This window comes from Nymphalis io, chromosome 12 (assembly GCF_905147045.1).
Source record: "Nymphalis io chromosome 12, ilAglIoxx1.1, whole genome shotgun sequence".
In the NCBI taxonomy this organism is placed as follows: Eukaryota; Metazoa; Arthropoda; class Insecta; order Lepidoptera; family Nymphalidae; genus Nymphalis; species Nymphalis io.
This window is the reverse complement of record NC_065899.1, coordinates 9,799,544-9,819,220: the sequence shown is the minus strand read 5'-3', so window position 1 is coordinate 9,819,220 and position 19,677 is coordinate 9,799,544. Positions and strand designations below refer to the sequence as shown.

General features: G+C 31.8%; 1 protein-coding gene across 1 annotated transcript; it reads left to right on the top strand.

The window, feature by feature from the left end:
• The first annotated feature begins 14,431 nt into the window (after positions 1–14,431).
• Positions 14,432–18,888, top strand: LOC126772476 (toll-like receptor 7). Its single transcript, XM_050492856.1, has one exon. It carries the CDS (start codon positions 14,711–14,713, stop codon positions 18,599–18,601), a length of 3,891 nt encoding a protein of 1,296 aa, XP_050348813.1. The 5' UTR covers positions 14,432–14,710; the 3' UTR covers positions 18,602–18,888.
• Positions 18,889–19,677: the final 789 nt, after the last annotated feature.

The window sequence follows — 19,677 nt, the reverse complement described above, 5'->3', positions numbered from 1 at the left end:
AATAAATAATACTTGAATTGGTTGAATTATTAATAAATTAGAAGAACAAATTATTATGGAATTCAGTAGTCTAGAAAATAATGTTTAAATAAAAAGTTTTTTGTATTCGTTGATAATGGTGCAACAATTGTACAATAAAAATGTATTTTAATTATACAAACGAGATACTGAGTATATCGTTAGTTCGACTCGGTAGATTCTACATGCCTGACCGCTAGTTTAATTTAAGATTGTTACTTTGTAAGTTGTCTGGAAGTAGTTTTGGCACTTGTAAATTGTCTAAATGAATAATGTTATTTTTCTATTCTTATATATAATTTATCGACACTTCATTTTGTAACAATAAATAGTTCATTAATTATAAAAAAAAAAATCACAGATAGAAAAAGTAAAAAGCAAAGGACAATAAATTATGGCACCATAAAAATCACGGAAGCTTATATTGAGTGCTTAGACTGCTCTTATAATAATTATAATACTAAATAACATTCGATGCAATTTTATTTCATTATCTATAGGCAAATGTTATTACAATTTATATTATTTAAATATAACAAGACGCGATCTTAATTTCATGCTCCTAGTCCATTCGACGCTCGATTAGGAAAAGCAAATTAGACCATCAATATCATCTGAGCCTTAAGAGCTCTTCCAAGGAGCTCTTACACAATACAGTCTAGATGAGGTACTATTATTATCGTTATTTGTTGACCTACTTATATGTTAACTGAAAAGAACGATACCTTTTTATATTATTGTATCATTCTTGCCATTGTTCTCATTGAGTTGAAACACGACAGTAGTTGTCATTATTTGTTAATATTTCTTCGTATTATATTTTTTAGTATTTATTTTCTATACTACTATAATATATATTTATTATAAAGAGATAAGATTTGTTTTTTTGTATGTTTGTTTTTAATGGATAATCTCAAAAATTACTAAACCATCCACTTTTACAAATCCTCTACCTATCGAAAGATTCTTTATCGTCGAGTTACATTGTCTGTATTTTATTTTAAAAAATAAATAAAGATTCTTACAAAAAAAGCAATAATGTAACGGAAGGTATTTTTTTTTCTATAAAATATCTATTATGGGTGGACAATTGATTAACTCGGACGAAGTCGGGGCGAGCCGCTAGTATTATATTAAGTTAATCAGTGTCGAAATGTTTTATTTTTTACTTCTTTGGATCAAATTTAAGTAAAATGAAGAAACATCGAACATATAATAAACAAACACATATATATATATATATATATATATATATATATATATATATATATATATATATATATAAATATATTTTATATAACGGAAAATATAAATGATTTTATTTTGAATCGCAGACTCGTGTTCGTGGCTTTTTCTTCAGTTTTGTTTTACTTCGTTCTTCGCAAATGTAACAGTTCATCTACATAATTATAATATGATAGATTGTTTCATTTTTTATTTAGTTTTACTCGATAATGTATATAATAATTATTAAACTTCCTGTATACATAGAGCTTATTGTTTTTTATATATTTTTGTATTTTACACAACCTTAACCCTTAATTGAAAATAAATTAAATATATATTTTTTTGGAAACATATGATCAACCAATCAATATCATATTAATAAAATAAAGAAATGTCTATAATAAAACGAGTTCCATCCAAATCGATTTATGATACTTTAATGGGTAGCGTGTTATATTATGGCTTTGCATTTACATGATAATTAAAGAAACATATAAGTGTGGTGTAGGCATATTATAAATCTATACGGCTGTAAACAAACACATACAAAAATATGCCATTAGACTTGTCGGATACGTCTTTATAACTGACGGATTCCTCTTTAATTGGCACTCTATCAGTCAGCCGTAAAACAGGCCAACATCATTATAAACAAAATATCAAAAGCGGAAAATTCAATACAGACAACGATTGATGAAGTATCGACTAGAAATTTTCAAGAGCGCATTCGATTTTGATTTTTATTGTAATGAAATGAAGTGCATAATTCTATTGAAGATGAATTAAAGAGTTTTTAATAAAATAATTTTAGAGTTATCATAAAAGTTAAAACATAATAGCTACGAGCATTATAATTTTACAACCGTTACGCAACAAAAGATCTTAAAATAACGACATAGATTCCTAAATTGATATATTTTTTTAATTACATTTCAAACGTTATGTACTACTTTAGAATATTATTCAAGTTATTTGAATTAACGGTATGAATTTCACTGCAAAATATAGATATTTTTTAAATCTCCACAGATAATGTATCTTTGGTATATTTTTCTTATTTTTAGTTACTTTGATGTGCCTGTTTTTATTTCCAGACGGCATCACAATCACATTCCAAGTTTGAATAACCTTAAGATTAATTTATTAGACATGATAATCTAATTCATTATGATAGTAAAACTCATTTCAAAATTATTTTAGAGTTACGATTTCATTTTACACATATGTAAGGTACGAATTATTGAAGATTAAGAACTCAATTCTAATTTACGTGTACGCTTAAATACGAAAACCTTGTTGTTTATATTATCTTTAGATCCGGAAGACGTCATTAGCGATCCACCTTACCTACAGCGACGTTTGTCACTCACATCTCGCCGTCTCTCATCAGCCTGTAGGGTGAGTATAAAAGTTCATTAAAACATCAGCTGTGAATGATTCTTCCCCTTTTAGAAAACTGATAATAATCTTTGTAACATCTGAATGAGTAGTTATGATGTATGGTTCCTGTTTCGTTTCGAAACGTCGTCATATTTAATTAATATACAAAGGTTAGATATATATAATACACACGAGCTATCAGATAAGCGGTAATCTTTGTCAATAGAAACTAATAATGTAATCAATATAAATCGTTTCCTACACAGTAATTGCGCATTCCATGGGATCTTACATGTCATAATTTACATGATCCATTGTGTTCCGAAATGTTGATTGGACAAACCCTAGTAGAAGTCACTAAAATTTTGATAAAAGACATATAAATTTAATTAGTTACTTAATGGTAATTGAGATGGTTCCAAGACGACAATGATATGAAGACGAAAATAAATTTGCTTTGTTTAACTCGATCTCGCTCAACAAACTATGAATACAAAGTGTTGTGGCTGTTTCTGATTATAAGACACGCAACCCATATTCACCCTTTGTTGGCCGTGATAAAGACTACATTTGTATGCAATTATATCATCTTGTGATATTCCAAAATTAATAATTACTTACAAATTCTGGTTATAATAAACTAATGGTTTTACTATAAGATCGATAGAACCCTTAATTAAGTTAGTAGGACTTGGGTAACAAGTACCGTGACCTCCAAGAATCGAATTACAGGTTGCGTGACGTGTTCGACGTGATTGAAGCACGTGCACGGGACGTGACGTGACATGCCGTGACATGCGTACCACGCTGATCATCAGATAAACAAATACGACCAAAGAAATGCTCAAATCTGCGATGTTTGAGAATATTTGTTCTTGCCTTTCATTGTCATTATATGTGGCTCTTAGCTACCAAAGTTATGTATAAGCTTATCAGATAGTTTACCCGTTTCCTTTGAATATATAAATGTTTTTTTTTTAAATTGTAACTCAAGAGATTTGTGTCTGATTTTTATTGTGTTGTTATTATTATTTCATTGATTTATATAATCTGAGATAGAAGATTTGACTAATATACAATAATAATAATAATAATGTCCTCCAGACCGATTTCGGCTACGGCGGCCAATCTCAAGAGAGATTAGCCAACTACGCAGGAGATATTATAGTGCACAAGTGTGTGTGCAAACACAGGTTCACTCCCTGTTCCCTAACTCACATAATCCGATGGGACGGCAATCCGACACGACCGGAAAGAGTTCAGGTGCAGGACCAACGGCTTTACGTGCTTTCTGAGGCACGGGAGTGTATACACTTTCAATTAATATATGCTAACACGAAGTTAAACAAAATCTTGTTGAGAAAATACAAGTGCAATGTTGACTTAAAATTTTTTGCTAAATTAAAAAAATAATAACGTCATTTGACGATATTTAAATAAATGATAAAACTTAAAATGTGAGATTGAGATTACTTAATAAGCTTAATGCCAGGCTCCAGATTAACCGGCACGATGTAGTGCGGTGCGCGTGCGACGAACGTGACTGTAGGACATGATCCAACTATGAATGGTATAAACGGTAAAAATGTACAACTCATGCATTTCTTTTTAATCATATTTGTAGTATTTCTTTGTATGCATATTTGTATTACATGCATGAGTGGGAGTTTGTTTAAATATATTTTATTTCATGTATTATTTATAATTATTGCTATTGTTAATCGTTATTGAAAATTTGAGGAAAACACGTATAGATTTTTATCGTTCGAATATATTTTTTTTTTACTCCTATTTTTTTTTGATACCACTAAAGCTCATATTTTCAAATATATAATAGATTAAAACAACCGGAACTAATATAATAATAAATAAACTTATTTTGTTTACGTTTTTCCACATAACATTGTACAAAGGAAACGACTTCCTTTATCTTATTTTTTAATTATATTAACAAAATGTTACAATTAATCAAATAGTCACAGCATGGCTTTGAAGATTCACAAAAACGAATTAGAGTCATTATTGCTACGTAGCTCATAAGAGGAGAAATTCAATTTCGTCTAATGCAAATTTAATTCTCTCCCCACGATCCAAGAAGGGCTCCAAGTGTTGTATTTATTATTGCAAAGACCCCACGCTATAAAAAACATTATCGTTTGTATTGTCAATACCTAATTAGCATAACATCTTAAGCTCTTCATCATGATTAATTGATTTCTTATTTATTTACTCGCAGTATTTGTTGAGAGCCGGCATGGCATAGTGTGTAAAATAGAAGTATCTTAAGCGAAGATTGCTAGGTCAAAATCAGCCAGTAACAGCCTGCGAATGTCCCACTGTTGGGCTAAGGCTTCCTCTCCCTTATTGAGGAGAAGGTATGAGGCTTATTCCACCACGCTGCTCCAATGCGGGTTGCTGGAATACACGTGTGGCAGAATTTCAGTGAAATTAGACACATGCAGATTTCCTAACGATGTTTTCCTTCACCGTATAGCACGAGATGAATTATAACCACAATTTAAGCACATGAAAATTTAGTAGTGCTTGCTCAGGTTTGAACCCACGATCATCAGTTAAGATTCACACGTTTTTACCACTGGGCAATCTCGTCTCAAAATCAGCCAAGCAATGCTAAATTTTCATATGCTTTACATTTATGCGCGGTGAAAGAAATGATCGTGAGGAAACCTGCATGTGTCAAGCTAAAATCTACCACATACATACGTGTTTTTTTTCAACCCGCCTTGTAGAAAGTTGTTGATATATAAGCACATAACTTTTTTTCAAGAGGAGAGATAACTATGTAAGTACATCAATCATGTTTACAATATGTATGATACTTGTATTCACCCGCGGCTTCGCCCTTATTTAAGGGGGAGAGAGGTTCAGGCTTTAGGTATATAAGATTATGTCCTTCCTTAGGATTTAAGCTTGCTTCATCCCAAATTTTATCAAAATCCGTTCTCTATTTAGCCGTGAAAGCGTAACAGACAGAGAGAGTTACATTCGCATTAATAATATTATGTATAGATAACAGTGTACGTGAATATATTATTTGCGTTAGGCACGATATTTCATGTTAATACGGAATATTAAAATAGAAAACAACGTATAAACAATACTCACCCCTTAACTTCAACAATAATAAATTTTCCTATTTCATTTAACATGAGAGTGATGAGGATGAGGCTTAAATAGGATATTTGATATATTATGGTAATCTTTTGAAGTGTATTCGATTTCCACTTCCACTGTTTGTAGTAAGCCAGTAATAAGCTTTTGTAGGTTTAAGAGCTCTATTAATATGATGGGGATTATATAGACTAGCTTGTACCAATGTGATATCGAGCTATTTTTTATGTAACTTATAACTCCGTCTCTTTGTAACTTATAACTCGATCTACATTTCTTTTCTGTAATAATTCACTTCGTATTTCACTCTCAGCGATACGTTATTTTGAAGCGTCAATCAATTATATGTTATAATTTTTAAAGTCGATATCCAATATCCTTTTCTGACATTTTATGAAAGTTCCGAAGTACTCACAGAAAAGCTCTGATTTTTTTTAACATATTAAATAACCAGTTTGCTATTTATATTTAAATACCAAAACATATAATAAAAATAGATATATATTTGTATACTAATATTAACTTATACTGGTAGAATAAGTCACTCGCTCATTTTTTAAAATCATAACCATCAATCTATATAGTTATTTCTTTTAAAACACATTAATGAAATTTTGAACAACTATATGCTTATAAGAAAATAGTAGTAAAATTTACTATCAAAAGCGATACCATATAATATAAAGGATACCCGGCGGAACACATTTATACTATTGCTTATAGGTGCTAGAAATAGAATGGCGTACAGTGGACCACATAATTAAGATTAGAATCACAAGTGCTTATACTGTGATCGAGTGTACAAACAAATATCGCCTTAACACGACATTATGCATGTTTTCTCATCATTAAAACCTATCACCTCTATTAAGACACGCTACGTTGCTGTTCTGTGAACATGATCATTTAGTTTCCAGCGATACTCTACGTCTGAAATAACCCATATCTTTGGAACATAATATCCTTTTCGTAAGATCTCATTGGGAGCACTGCTGCTATTCTTTGAAATTGTCTAGTGTTATTGTTGGACCATTTATCACAATAATATTGCTTCTTCGGTAAAAATAGACCTATGATGGCCCAGTGGTTAGAACAACCAAATCTTAATCGAAGATTTCGGGATAAAACCCAAGCACCATTGGATTTTTATGTCCTTGATTTGTATTTATAATTTATCTCGAGCTCGGAGGAGGAAAACATAGTCAGGATGCAAGTTTTCTATGGAAATCTGTCACCTTAATATTTCCACTAATCTGTATTGGAGCAGCGTGGTGGAATAAGCTCCCAACCTTATTATAATCTTACAAATACTAAATATTGTATATTACGTCGAAAACTGTTTATTTATTATCAATTTATTTTTTAGAGTGGTTGACGATGTAATGTAATATTATACAATCTTATCCGTCAATCTATTTCAATGTACATTCTTTTTTTTTTTTATAGAATAGGAAGGCGGACGAGCATATGGGCCACCTGATGGTAAGTGGTCACCAACGCTCTTAGACATTAGCATTGTAAGAAATGTCAACCATCGCTTACATATCCAATACCTTGGGAACTAAGATTTTATGTCCCTTGTGCCTGTAATTACACTGGCTCACTCACCCTTCAAACCGGAACACAACAATATCAAGTATTGCTGTTTTGCGGTAGAATATCTGATGAGTGGGTGGTACCTACCCAGACGAGCTTGCACAAAGCCCTACCACCAGTTCTCAAAGAGAACTCGAATACAATGTTATTTATAATAGTAAGATTGTTGATACCCATTTATACTATTAAGTAGTGGATCGTTTAGATCTAAAGAACTCGCAGGTTAGTTAAAGCGCTCTATATTTTCTCTATTGCAGGATTCCAAGGGTAAATAGGAAACGTTGCTTAAAGATACGGTTTGACTTCTCATGACTGTATATGCTTGTAAATGTGGAAACGGATTATGTTTTAATATAAAATTTAAAGTTTTACATGAATTAATATTGTTTTATTCATAGGATCAAGAACTTACTGACGCATCGTTTTTATTTCTATTGTGAAAAGTGTCTAATATTTATATTGTAAAAAGTGTAAATCGTTGTAAAAAGTTTATTTTATATTATCATTTTTTGGCTTTGGTCATATCTAAGATTATTCTTGATCTTATTTAGATTATTCTTGTATCAGTAATGACAGATGGATATAGTTTAAATATGTCTATAAGTTTTTACAATATGGAGGCGGGCATTCTAATGGGCCACCTGATGATAAGTGATCATCATCACACATAGATGCCGTCGACTTTCGGAACTAAGAAGTTATATAAGAGTGGGTAGGTAGGTATCTACCCAGGCGGGTTGCACAAAATCCCTTTCGCCAAGTTCTTTATTTTTAGACTAAAACAGAGTTCTAGGTAAGTCAAAAAACAAATAGAAATCAATATATTTTCGATAGTTCCTCCCGTAAGTTCAAATAAAATGAATAATTCAAACCAAACTACATGACTAAGTTAAGTTTCATGACCCACTTTTTGACTTTAGAAATAATACCGTTGTTTTGAAAATAGCAAGGGTTATCTTTAATTTTATTTTTAAATTGTAATTTATATAATGAATTATGCTTATTGTATATTTTAATTAGATTATTGAATTATAATAATATTATGTCTGAGTTAATAGAAAATAGCACAATTAGTATTCTTTAGTGGTTAGAGTGTAAAGCTTAAGGCTTTTCATCATTATACCCAGCTGTCTTCTAGTTTTATATCATAGAATAAACCTTTTTATTGTTTTTCAATATTTATAACTACTGTTCGCTCAATAGACAAAATTAGAACATAATCATTGTTGAATATTTGAGTAAAACATGTGTATTTGTATATTTCGAACATTTCTATTTCTACTATTTCTTTTTATTGGTAACACTTAATCACGTGACATGCAAACTAAGGAGATAAATGTACTGAGCAGTTTGGTCTTAGCATATTTATCTATAGATGATCATTATCTTGCTCTTATCCTATTTATTTGGGATTTTAATTCCAAGACAATGCTTGTAAGGAAACAGCATTTGGCATATTTTTAAGGCCAATCGTTATTAATGGGGTACGGTGCAAACGGGTAGTTGAGTCAATAATATTGGCTCTATGGGTTGAAAAAACAAAAATAAGTTAATAATATGATATAATGACACGTGTTAGTGAATAAGTAAAGCAATTTATCTATACCAAGTTATCCAAAATAATTTAACCCTCTAATGTTCGAAACGGGTATCCTATCTGCATTGTCAGGCTCTTATTGTGGCCATATAATGAAGTCTACGCATACTACTAGCGTCGTAATGGAACCCTTGCGATGAAATTTGTTTATTTGATACTTACGCCCTAGGCTATTTCACTATTCGGTTAACATCCACATTATGCGTCCCGTACAAAGATTTTATACTATTTTGTAAGGTTTTACGACGTATTTAAAATGTTTAGGAATATTTTATATTATCTTAAATACCTAGATCGAAATTTGTTTTTTTTTTAACTTTCACTATTTCTTTTTTAGATAAACTCTAAAAAAATTACGATAACTTCCAATGTTTTTGTATTAATGTAATATGTAGTTGAAAAATAATGTCAATTCAAATAATTGTATTAGATACAAGCCATGACACACCGTTGTAGTAAGAAGAATAATACAATCATGTCCTCCTGACCACCATTTCGGCCACGGCGGCCAAACGCACTAGACGATTGCGCAGGACATATTATATTGCACAGATGCTCTCTCTCATAATCCGATGAGACGGCATATCTGACGTGACCGGAAAGAGTTTAGGCGCAGGACCAACAGATTTACGTGCTTTCCGAATTACAGGAATGTACCCCGGCTCGACAGGGCTTGTTCCCAGAACCTAGGTATCTTTAATCTTGTTTATAGTCAATATAACCAACGAAGCAGTCAATATATACTTTTTTATAATATAATATCTAAGATACATATCTAATATCAACTAGTAATATACATGAGTATCAAAGTTATTTGATTTTACACCATAAAAGGAACTCAGCGGTATATACTGACATTACGCAATAAATATATTACAAGTAAGAAAAAATAATTATAAATCACAACATAATATTTCTTAAAAGTTATAAATTAATTGTATTAAAAACCGTTAGAGGATGGAATGTTGAAAAAAAACACAAACTGTTCTATTCTTTTAAGATGTTACTATTTGTAAAGAAATAACTTCCTGTGTTTATTAAATATCTTTAATCTTAAAGACAGTAAAGTACAGGTTTGAATAAAAGAGTTGAGACGGTGTGGAAAAAAACGCCGCTAAAAGCTTATCCGCAGGGATTATCACAGCCTATTCTGTTTCGTATCTACATAACGCCTGCGAAATTGCGATAACGCTAAAAAAACCCTAAAGGATGGCACACGAGGCGAAGTAACTATTGTGTCAAAACTATTATATTTCGACGAAGCTAAAGAATGCGCAGATAAGGAGTACCTGAATGTATTTTTGAGGCCACTAATGGCTCCAAATTTTTATTTTATTTTTATTGCGTACTGAGGAGTAAGCGTGAATCTTGTGTGACGATTGCGGGTTCAAGCCCAAGTAAGCACCGCCAAATTTAATGTGCTTAATTTGTGTTTATAATGCGTCTCGTGCACGGTAGTAAGGAAAACATCGTGATGAAGCCTTTATTTATTAACCTCAACTAAAATTCTGCCACATTAGTATCCACATCCGTAGTAAAGCAGCGTAGTGGAATAAGCCTAAAACCTTCTCCTCCAAGGGAGAGGGGGTCTTAGCCCAGCAGTGGGTCATTAAGAGGCTGCTTCTTTTACTTTCCACTTATATAGTGTAGTAACTCCAGAAATCGAAATAAATTAAGATAACACAAAATATCTAATTTCTTAATTATTTTCTCTATCTTATTAAACTGAAATTTTGTAAGGAAGCGCTATAGTTAACTAGGAAAATAATTGGAAAGTGATAATTACGGGTAAAAATATCTAAATTATTAAGCTGAATAAATAGATCTACATTTTGGAATTGTCAACATGTCACTAGTTAACTAATGAACGGTTGCCGAGAACAATTGCTATTTGTGAGGATTAAACTAATCTGTGGATTAGTGCTTAAACAAACCCTGATACTATTAACATATATGTATATTGGGTTAAAAGGTATTTATGTGTAACTATTTTCCGCTTTGAAGGGGGGGGGGCGGTGTACCTTATGTCCTTTTTACCTGAACTGACAGCGTGAATGCAAAATTTCACGATGACCGGTTGAATAATTAAGATGCGAAAGCGTAACAAACAAGCTCACGATTTCTTTTATAATATTAATTAGAATTATGGTGATATAACTGGATAAAACATTATATAAGGAAATAGAACACACAGAAATACTATGTAATTTTTTAAACAAATTGCAAAATACCTATTTATTTATCAGCATCAAAATAAGATGTGGTCGGAAAGTTAAACGAGCTTAAGGCCAATTCGGTTGCGGTAGAGTGCGAATACAACTTCAAACCACCCGCTTGCGGTCGGAACGAGGAATATTTTTGCTGTTTTAGTTTCAAGTAAAAGTTCGCGTTGTTTCTTTTTAGGTTTAGGTTATCAACATTTTAAATAAATATCCTATTATAATTGAACTTTTTTAAATACTATTTATTTCTTTTTTCATTGCTTATATTTTTTAAAGTAACATAATTTAACAGCTTAGTTTAATTTAAAAATAGCCAATGGATGTTAAATAAGTAAAAGAGAAGACTAAAATTCTGTTAACACGCAATTAATACTCTTTTTGTTAATTTTCGTCGCGTTCAACCAGAACGCCCAAATCGATAGCGTCGAATTAATTGTATCCAATCACGGAATTAAGACAAATGGCAGTATTTATGCGCGATTTGCTTAAATTAACCTGGATCATTAAACGATTGATTATAAACACACGCCCAAGTTTAGGGACTTATATCGGTCGGTATGCTTATATTGTATTAAGTAAATATCCTAAAATAAAATAATGTTATTTTTTTTTTGACAATTAGACACACCCATACAATACGTTTAAAATGCTACATAAAAGGGACGATGGCGTAAATAGAAATTCAATTCAGGTATTCTCAATACAAAATTTGATAAATTCAAAGACGGGAAAAAAATGAGTGCTTTGATGAGGAGTTTCAGTTTTATTTATGAAACCATCCCGGCTTTAATAAGCGTTTTAATCATATTTCTCTAATAGTAAAAAGTAAGTTAAAATACAACAATCTAATATCGATTCTTACATAAGCCATTAGGAATAACAAAACTTTTGAGGTAAAGATAACACGTTCAGTTCCTACAACATGTAACTTCTCGGAGTTGCTTGACTAATCTTCCTCAGATTATGACTCTACCACGCTTTAACGTCCATTATTATTGTTAATAATCATTTATAGACGTTCAATAACATAATATACATTATCATAACCAAACAAGTATAAAATATACAATCTTAAATTCTTTTCCAGCTACAAAACAAGAACTTAACACGATTATGCAAAAGGATTATTTTATTAAGTTAAATATGAAATAGAACCAAAATACATGAAAGATATTAATTTCTAATTCAATCTTAAAGTGTTTAATGATTATCATTCAAATTATAGATAATTAAATATTATTTATTTTTATTTGTAATATAGTAACATAATAACGAACTCTTTAATAGGTGTTGACAAATAATATTGTAACGTTATAGAAAAAAGCTTTTACAATATGTATATTCGCAGATAAATTGTAATAGTTTATTCAAAATGCTTTTACACAAACATCGCAGTGTGTTGTCAATAAATTGTCAAGTTGTTGACGATTTAATATATGACGTATATGAGGCAAATTGTAAATTTGTTCAGTTCTAAAATAAGCTCTATGTACGAGATATAAAGGATACAGCCGTATCAATCATTCTCAATTCAAAGTGTGAATAAGTAAGTGAACGTAGAAGACACGACTTTTCCATTTTTCTCCCACTGCGTACAGTCCCAGTTTTCGGAATCGAAAAACATTAGGAAGCAACAGAACATTCGAATTTAAAATTTTATTTGTGACGAAAGTTTGACTGAACACGGCGTCTGTGAAATTCAAGCGTTTTATGACTTTTACGATCGCATAAACGTGATTTATGTAAATAACACGTCAGGCTCTCAAGTCTTTTGGATTGTATAATTGAGTTTAAAATTGAAAACGTTGGAATTCATGACGTAATTTGCATAATGTTTCATCAATAATCAAATAATCACTGTTTTCACTTAATCCATGTTGGAAAGAATACAATATTTATTTGTAGTGATGTGTTGTGACATTGTTAAAGCAAAATAAAAGTTCTATTTTCTTGTAAATGTCAAGAAAAAACACAAAACGAATGAAATGGAATGAGTGATGTGTAAATAAATATTGTACACGTTTCTAAGCTATAGAAGACAAATGAAACGCCGTTTAAAGGTATATATAATAAGGTTTTAACCTACTTCTGCAGTATTAAAATTATCCATAAAAGTTAAGTCGAGATGGCCCAGTGGTAAAAACGCGTAAATCTTAACCGATGATCGTGATATCACTACTGAATTTCATGTGCTTAATTTGTGATATTGTAATTCATCTCGTGCTTTAAGGTGAAGGAAACCTGCATGTGTATAATTTCACTGAATTTCTGCCACTTGTGTATTCCACCAACCCGCACTGGAGCAGCGTGGTGGAATAAACTCCAAACCTTCTCCTCAAAAAGGGAGAGGAGGCCTTTAGCCCAGCAGTGGGACATTTACAGGCTGTTACGGATGAAAGTTATATATAATATAATATATTATTTTCAAGTCATTTGTAAAATATTCCTAAATATATTTAAGAAGGATCAATAAATATTCATCATAGTTGTTCTTTGGTTTACAGTAACGACGTAGTACGACAAAAAAGCAAAGCCTAATCCTATATTTATACATACATATTACTATAAAAGTGTTTGTATTTGTTTTAAAATATGTAAATTGTAAAGCCTTTCAAAGTTTATAATATAAAATTTACATAGAAAGTAGCGACATCTATGGAAGCATTTTTTCATTTCCATTTGATTACTAATACACCTTCAGTTAAAACTAATTGGTATTAATATATTTTAAAGTAAATACAGACTGATTACATGTTTTTTTTAAAATAAATAAGATATGAAGTATAAGTAACAGTATCATTATTAAGTTTATAGCGTAGTAGTAGCGAATAAGCTGTTCTATAATAAAGTAAACTTCCTTATTATATTTTATTAAATTTTATTATTAGACACATACATATACATTTCAAATTGAAATGAAATTAGATTAGATAGTGATTTTTTTAGTTTTAATTTGAAACTTTATTTTTCTAAATCTACAATTTGATATAATACTAAATTAAAATATCAAAAGAATACATTGAAATTTTTCTTAACATAAATCGGAAGCTTGAATATTTAAATTTTATATGTTTAAATTATCTTAAAATATAATAGAAAATTTATATTTTGCTACTTCTCACTAGATGGCTCTACGCGTTCTTAAAGTAGCCGAGAGCTTACTAGGGGTGCGGGCGGGGGGAGTGGGGTTACTTGCGCGTCCCCACTGCCACTTCCACGAGTCAAACGCAACGCTTGACAGTCACAACGAAACCGCGCCGCGGAGAGGATGCGTTACAACTCGCGCCTTTCTCTCACACACGCAATAAATTCTTAATCACAGAAAACTGTCAAACTATCAACCCTTATACGAGTGCTATATTCAAGTTCAATAATATTTATCAAGAACTTTTCGTGAAATCTAAAAAGGACTTTTGTGAAGTGAAATGCTTGCAAGTTTTTCTTTAACGCTAAACTGTACTTTGTTTCGGAAATGGTGATATCGACCCACGGGGAGTGTTTATGAGACGTTCTATAGTGGAATGAAATATCTGTGATAATGTTTGCTATAACGGCTGTGTTCTGTGCGCTCGTGCACGTAGGGTGGACAGTGCCCTACGGCTCCGACAAGTGCATTCGAGTTACTGATAGGGACTCCGAAAGTAATGTTGTCTGTAAAATTCGCACTTTAGATGGAGACGGAAGCAGTATATCATCAGTACATTCTGAGACAAGTCACCTATCTGTCGAATGCAATCATCTTTTATTATTTGAAAGTTCACTTCGGGCGCATTATTTCAGCCCCGTCGTGAGTCTCGCCGATCTTTCTATAAGTAACTGCAAACTACTTAGTGTGCCGGATAATACTTTTCAAGAGCTGAATAAATTAAGGCGACTAAAACTTCGCTCAAAGAACGCTGAGTGGAGTCCTACCAAGAACTTGGAATTAACTTTGAAGTCTTTCAATGGATTATCGGAACTGCAGTCGTTAGATCTCGCTCAAAATAACATCAAGTTTGTTCCTTCCGGAGTATTCTGCTCTCTGGAAAACTTAAATACATTAAATTTAACACGCAATAGAATACGAACCGTCGGTCAGATTGGTTTTGGCTCTGGATGTGGTTCCAGTCTTCACACTCTTGATTTGAGTTACAATGAAATCAAAACATTATCCGAAGATTCTGAATTATTAAAACTAAGAAGTTTGCAGCAACTATATTTGCAACATAATAATATTACTGACATATCAAGTGAAGCTTTGAACGGACTTGTTTCATTGAGAGTTCTAAACATATCACACAACCGTTTACATACATTACCAGAAGGTATATTTGCTTATTCTAGAGAGTTAAGGGAAGTTTATCTTAACGATAACTCTCTTTTTGAACTCGCCAGAGGAATTTTTCATCGACTGGAACAGTTAATTGTTTTGGATTTATCGAATAATCAACTTGCGAGTAACCATGTTGATCACGGGACTTTCCTTGGATTAATAAGATTAATTGTCTTAAATTTATCAAACAATGCATTGACAAGAATAGACGGAAAAACATTTAAAGATTTATTTGTTTTACAAATATTAAACTTGAAGAATAATTCGATTGGATATATAGAAGAGAATGCTTTCTTGCCATTATATAATCTTCATACACTTAACTTAGCTGAAAATCGACTTCATACAATAGATGAAAATTTATTTAATGGATTATTTGTTCTGAGCAAATTAACACTCAATAATAATTTGCTTGTTAATATTGATAGAAAAGCGTTTAAAAATTGCTCTGATCTTAAGGAATTAGATTTGAGTTCAAATCAATTATTAGAAGTTCCTGATGCGTTATGGGAGCTGTCGTTCTTAAAAACTCTTGATTTAGGAGAGAATCAAATATCAGATTTTAGAAATGGTTCCTTTAAAAACCTTAATCAATTAACAGGATTGCGATTAATTGACAATCAAATCGGAAATTTGAGTGTTGGAATGTTCTGGGATCTGCCAAACTTACAAGTTTTGAATATAGCTAAGAACAAGATTCAATCTATAGAAAGAGGTACCTTCACACGAAATACGCAGCTGGAGGCAATAAGATTGGATGGAAATTTCTTGTCGGATATCAACGGTGTATTTTCAACGCTATCAAGTCTTTTGTGGCTCAATCTGTCAGAAAATCATCTAGTGTGGTTTGATTACGCGTTTGTGCCTAGTAATTTAAAGTGGTTGGACGTGCACGGTAATTTTATTGAACACTTAGGTAACTATTACAAGTTACAGGACGAAATTCGTATAAAAACATTGGATGTTAGCCATAATAGAATAGTGGAAATATCATCTATGGCCATACCTAATAGTGTAGAACTGTTGTTTATAAATAATAACTTTTTAAATAATATTCATGTGAATACGTTCTTCGATAAAAAGAATTTGACGCGTGTGGACATGTATGCAAATGAAATTGTGCATTTAGAACTAAATAGTTTACGTTTATCAACTGTGCCAGTAAACAAAACTTTACCTGAGTTTTATATCGGTGGTAATCCATTTCAGTGTGACTGTACTATGGAATGGTTACCTATTATAAACAATATGACTGCTATGAGGCAGTACCCGCGTGTGATGGACTTAGAAAATGTTTTGTGTAAAATGACGAATACTCGTAGTGGAACTCATGTGCCCTTAACTAACCTTAAAACATCGGACTTTTTGTGTGAGTATGAAACTCATTGTTTTGCTATCTGTCATTGTTGCGATTACGACGCGTGTGACTGTGAAATGACTTGTCCACAAAATTGTACCTGCTACCACGACCCGTTATGGAACACTAACGTTGTTGATTGTTCCGGCCAATCTTCCGTGGAAATACCACACAAGATACCCATGGACGCAACCGAAGTATTTTTAGACGGAAATAATATAAGAGAGTTACAAGACCACGTTTTCATTGGACGACAAAAGATGCGGTCTCTTTATGTAAATAATAGCAATGTAGATAGTATACAAAATAGAACATTTGCTGGCCTAAATGCTTTACAAATACTACATCTGGGTAACAATAAACTGAAAGAATTAAAGGGATTCGAATTTCATCAACTAAGTAGTTTAAAGGAATTATTTTTACAAAACAACTTAATAAGCCATATCGCAAACATATCATTTTTATCGCTTAAGTCATTAGAAATTTTACGTCTAGATGGAAATAGGCTAGTTGATTTTGGTGTTTGGAGTTTCAATCATAATCCAAATTTAAAAGCTGTATCCCTTGGTAACAATTTGTGGTCATGCAAATGTCGTTATCTACAAGAGTTAACTTCATATTTGGCTGAGAATGCACAAAAAATTATTGACATAACTGACGTATGGTGTTGGAATGGGGATGCCAAGCCGCCACAGAAAAAAGAGCTCAATTTAAATGGAACTGCCTGCAGCGATTATTATGCCGATAATTCAGTCATCGGAAACATGTTAGTGTCGAACTACGTTCCCATGATGGTCTCGACTCTTACCGGCTTTATGTTAATTTTATTAGTTTTGGTCTTAATATTTCTTTTTAGAGACTCGTTGCGTGTATGGCTTTATACTAACTGTGGCATCCGACTCTTCTCGTTTTCTGGTACATTTGAGGAAAATGAAAAATTATATGACGCATATGTTTGCTATAGTCCTAAAGATGAAGAATTCGTCATACAGTCTTTAGCTACTGAATTAGAAAACGGTAATCCATCTTACCATCTCTGTCTGCACTACAGAGATATTCCTCATCACGGTGCTCAGTATATGCAATGCGCACCGCCTGTAGTTGAGGCAGCAGAAGCATCCAAAAGAATAGTATTGGTGTTGACGAGAAATTTTATGCAAACAGAATGGTCGCGATATGAATTCCGACAAGGATTGCATGAGGCATTAAAAGGATGCATTTATAAATTAGTATTAATAGAAGAATGCTCGGTTGTAAGAGACGCTATGTGTGATCCAGATTTACGACCATATCTCAAGACGAGTTCTCGTTTGAGATGGGGTGAAAAAAGATTTTGGGAACGCTTGAGGTATATGATGCCAGATACTTCGCATTCAAGTCACAAAACGCGATCACACAATAACTACAGAAAGAATATAAACACATATACGTTAGATTCTTCTGTGCCTAATGGAGGAAATCGTACGTTAAGTTATCCTGACAAATCACCAGTGTTAGGAAATACTGGACAAGGAGCTAGCGCGCCTCCTGATTATAGTACAGAGGTACGACAGTCTCCATCAGCAGTACGGCAAACGCAAGGAGTCGTTTACGGTCCAGATGGTAGACCTATATCAGATCATATATATTCATCGATTGATTCTGACTACTCCTCCTTGGAACAAGGTATGGCGCCAGGCAGACGACGAGAATTGCGACAGTGGCCACCTCCACCACCCCTGGTTGACACGGGCAATGCCGTGCAAGCTTACCTAGTCTAGACGGGCCGTAGCCCACTTCCAGTCACATTGTACATACTTATGTAGATGTTAGTATTAGTACGCTGTAAATATTGTAATTATTAGTTTTAAGTGCTATACCAAAATTTATGTAAGTGAACTTACTATTGCCTGTTTGTTATCCTGTGTATAGTTTCGTATTAAAATTTTAAAGACTGCTGTAGCAAATAAATATTGTAAATAGCAAAAACAAGTGATCATACTATATAAATATCATTAATATGGCGTTATTTATACACTATAAAAAATAAAGTGATGAAGATTTATAATACATGTCTTTTATTAAACGAAAACCTTTTTGTAAAATTATATAATAAATTGATATATTTGAATACATAACTAGATTTTAATAACAATATAAGATTGGAAATATGGGTATTTATTTCTATAACTTTTGTTATAGAATTTTATTTTTAATAATAAAAAAAAAAATCTTTAAGAAATAAATAATAGTCAAATTTCTAGTTCTAGATTAATACAGCGAAATATTTATTTATATATTCTTTATTGTACACCAAAGAAATATTCTATATTGTACAGATAATGCTTAACAGGAAATAATAAAATAAACGACAAAAAATAGGTGTGTTGCTTAATGGGCAGCCAACCCAATCTGAGAAAGAATTTATAGAACGTATTCTGGGTGCAGGCATAAATATAAACTTACATCAAATAAGTACACAATAATACTTATACTAAATACATTCAATATATATTTCTATTATACACTAATAAATATTAAATATAATAAAATATTACAATACTATGAAATTAACGAAAGTCGTCTAAATTATTACAAAGGTAATATTTTTAACTTAAAACCTATTAAACTGAATTCGTTTCAATATTATACATAAGAGTATATGACAAGCCGGTTGGCGTGGTTGTTGGATGCTTGCCTTTTACGAAGTTTGTGGGTTCGATTCCCACCAGGACATATATTTGTGTGCATGAACATGTCTGTTTGTCCTGAGTTTGGGTGTAATTATCTACATAAGTATGTATGTACAAAAAGAAAAATATAATATGTAGTATATCAGTTGTCTGGTTTCCATAGT

What these genes read in the sequence shown, in the direction of transcription:
- LOC126772476 (XM_050492856.1), top strand. Translation starts at nt 14,711, where the DNA reads ATGTTTGCTATAACGGCTGTGTTCTGTGCGCTCGTGCACGTAGGGTGG.